The 2,935-nt window shown below is 50.5% G+C and overlaps 1 protein-coding gene across 1 annotated transcript in view; it reads right to left on the bottom strand.

Annotated features, from left to right (window-relative positions):
• MDGA2 (MAM domain containing glycosylphosphatidylinositol anchor 2) overlaps positions 1–2,025 on the bottom strand; it is a 148,001-nt gene extending 145,976 nt beyond the window's left edge. The window contains 3 exon segments of the mRNA XM_014311868.2: positions 144–283; positions 380–486; positions 2,006–2,025. Coding sequence (XP_014167343.2) covers positions 144–283; positions 380–486; positions 2,006–2,025 — 267 coding nt within the window.
• Between the last annotated feature and the right edge of the window lie 910 nt (positions 2,026–2,935).

The following is a 2,935-nucleotide window of genomic DNA, read 5'->3' as shown; positions in this document are numbered from 1 at the left end:
TGATGTTCCTCTGAAACACCCAACATCCACCCAACAGCCGGTATGGATCCTCCACCTGGATCCCTTTGGATCTTGCCCACTGTGCAGACTCTGAAGGTGAACCCAGTTCGTGGAGGGGACAGGTGTGGTGGGCAGGGACTCACCTGTGGCCGGGGGTGGCCGGTGACCAGGCAGGTGAGCTCCAGGGTCTCTCCCTCGCGGATGGTGTAGACGCGCTCCGAGTAGCGCTCCTCCTCGATGTTGCAGGCCAGGCCCGAGTGCACGATCCGCACCGTGGGGGGTGCTGCAAGGCCAGCAGAGAAACAGGATCAGAAAGACACGGATCAGCAAATTATGGGATGTTCCAAGTCAGAAGAATCCCACAAGGATCAAGTCCAACTCCTAAGGGAATCAAATGCAACCTTGGCATTCTCAGATCCAAGGTCCACAATTCGAGCCCACCCCAAACAACCCCAGTTCTGGACCTGGTCATGAACACAGGGGGGGCTGCAAGGCCAGCAGAGAAACAGGATCAGAACCACATGGAACACCAAATTACGGGATGTTCCAAGTTGGAAGAATCCCACAAGGATCAAGTCCAACTCTTAAGGGAATCAAACGCGACCTTGGCATTCTCAACTCCCAAATCCAATTAACCAAGCCACCCCAGACCCCTGGGCCTGGCCATGGGCTGGGGGGGCTGCAAGGCCAGCAGAGAAATGGGATGAGAATCACATGGGTCACCAAATTACAGGGCGTTCCAAGTTGAAAGAATCCCACAAAAATCATGACCAGCTCCTAAGGGAATCAAACGCGACCTTGGCATTCTCCACTCCAAGATCAAACCAACTAAGCCCATCCCAGATCATGAGGTGGGGGGGGTGCAAGGCCAACAGAGAAATGGGATGAGAATCACATGGATCATGGGATTGTTGGATGTTTTGGGTTGGAAAAAATCCACAAGGATCAAGTCCAGCTCTTAAGGGAATCAAACGCGACCTTGGCATTCTCAATTCCATGATCCAACCAACCAAGACCATCCCAGACCACTCCACCCCTGGACCTGGCCATGAGCTGGGGGGGCTGCAAGGCCAGCAGAGAAATGGGATCAGAACCACATGGATCACCAAATTACGGGATGTTCCAAGCTGCAAAAATCCCACAAAGATCAAGTCCAGCTCTTAAGGGAATCAAACATGACCTGGGCATTCTCAGGTTCATGATTTAATCAACCGAGCCCATCCCAGACCACCCCATTCTTGGGACTGGCCATGAGCTGGGGGGCTGCAGGGCCAGCAGAGAAATGGGATGAGAACCACACAAATCACCAAATTATGGGATGTTCCAAGTTGGAAGAATCCCACAAGGATCAAATCCAGCTCCTAAGGGAATCAAACACGACCTTGGCATTCTCAGCTCCAAGATCCAACGAACCAAGCCATTCCAGATCACTGGGCCTGGCCATAGGTTGGGGGGCTGCAAGGCCAGCAGAGAAATGGGATGAGAATCACATGGGTCATGAGATTATCAGATGTTCTGGGTTGGAAAAACTCCAGCTCTTAATTACAGGGTGTTCCAAGCTGCAAAAATCCCACAAGGATGAAGTCCAACTTTTGAGGGAATCAAACGTGACCTTGGCATTCTCAACTCCATGATCCAACCAACCAAGCCCATCCCAGACCGCTCCACCCCTGGATGTGGCCATGAGCTGGTGGGGCTGCAAGGCCAGCAGAAAAACGGGATCAGAACCACAGGGATCACCAAATTACCAGAGATCACCAAAGATCACCAAAGATCAAGTCCAGCCCTCAAGGAAATCAAACATGACCTTGGCATTCTCAATTCCATGATCCAACCAACCAAGCCCATCCCAGACCACTCCACCCCTGGGGCTGGCCCTGGCTGGGGGGGCTGCAAGGCCAGCAGAGAAACGGGATGAGAACCACAGGGATCACAGGATTACAGGATGTTCCGAGTTGGAAAAGCCACAAGGATTGAGTCCAGCTCTTAAGGGAACTGAACCTACCTCGGCATTTTCAGCTCCATGATCCAACCAACCAAGCCCACCCCAGCCCTGGAACCAGCACTGAGCATCTCCTCCACACAGTTACTCTTTGTTTACTCAGCACATACTCAGCACCACAAGAGATTTCCATGGTTTTTATTAATCCCTGGCAATCCCCTGGATGAAACCTTCAGCACCCCCTGCCTGCATTCCAATTTTTTTGTTTCCATTTCCAAAATGAACTTGGCATTGTTGTTTTTATTCTATATCTTCCTAAATGCATTATCACACTCGTTATGCAAATGAAAAGACTTAATTAAAGCAGGAAAATTAAGCAGGGGAAACAGTGGCACTGATGCTGCTGCTTCCTTTCCAAATCCTGTCAGCGGGATCAGGATTTGGAGCAGGAGTTAAGTTCAGGCAGAACCTTGCTTTAATTTCCTTGTTGGTACAACCTGTAGTACGGGAATTACTCAGATTTACACGTCGTAAGTGTAAGGAAACCACGAAATTCCTGTTATTACGCCTGCATAAATCCCAGCTCCATTTCCATGAGTTTCCAAAGCACATTCCCAGCTCCACGATTTCGCTTTTGAACCATGAAATTCACAGCTATGACAGCTTCCAGGGAGTGGATCGATAGGAGAAGGAAACTGATTTACAGACCCTAATAAAAGCACACAAACTAAAGGGCACTAAGGATAAAATGGAATTCTGTGGGATGTAAACACCTGGAATTCCATCCTTTCTGTTCATCCATGTGATGCCATTGAGCTCCCAGGCCCATTCCCCATGGAAGAGCCTCAAAACTTCTCCCTGGGCCCTTTGCAGCAGCTGGATCCCCTTCCCAGGGCTGCTTTGCCAGGGAAAGTGCTGCACACCACACCAACCCCGCTTCTCTGATCACTCTGCAATTCCTCTGCTAGGATCCACGTGGAATTCCCGGGATGC

Source organism: Geospiza fortis, unplaced genomic scaffold (genome assembly GCF_000277835.1).
Source record: "Geospiza fortis unplaced genomic scaffold, GeoFor_1.0 scaffold23, whole genome shotgun sequence".
Lineage (NCBI taxonomy): Eukaryota > Metazoa > Chordata > Aves > Passeriformes > Thraupidae > Geospiza > Geospiza fortis.
This window is presented reverse-complemented; position numbering and strand designations above follow the sequence as displayed.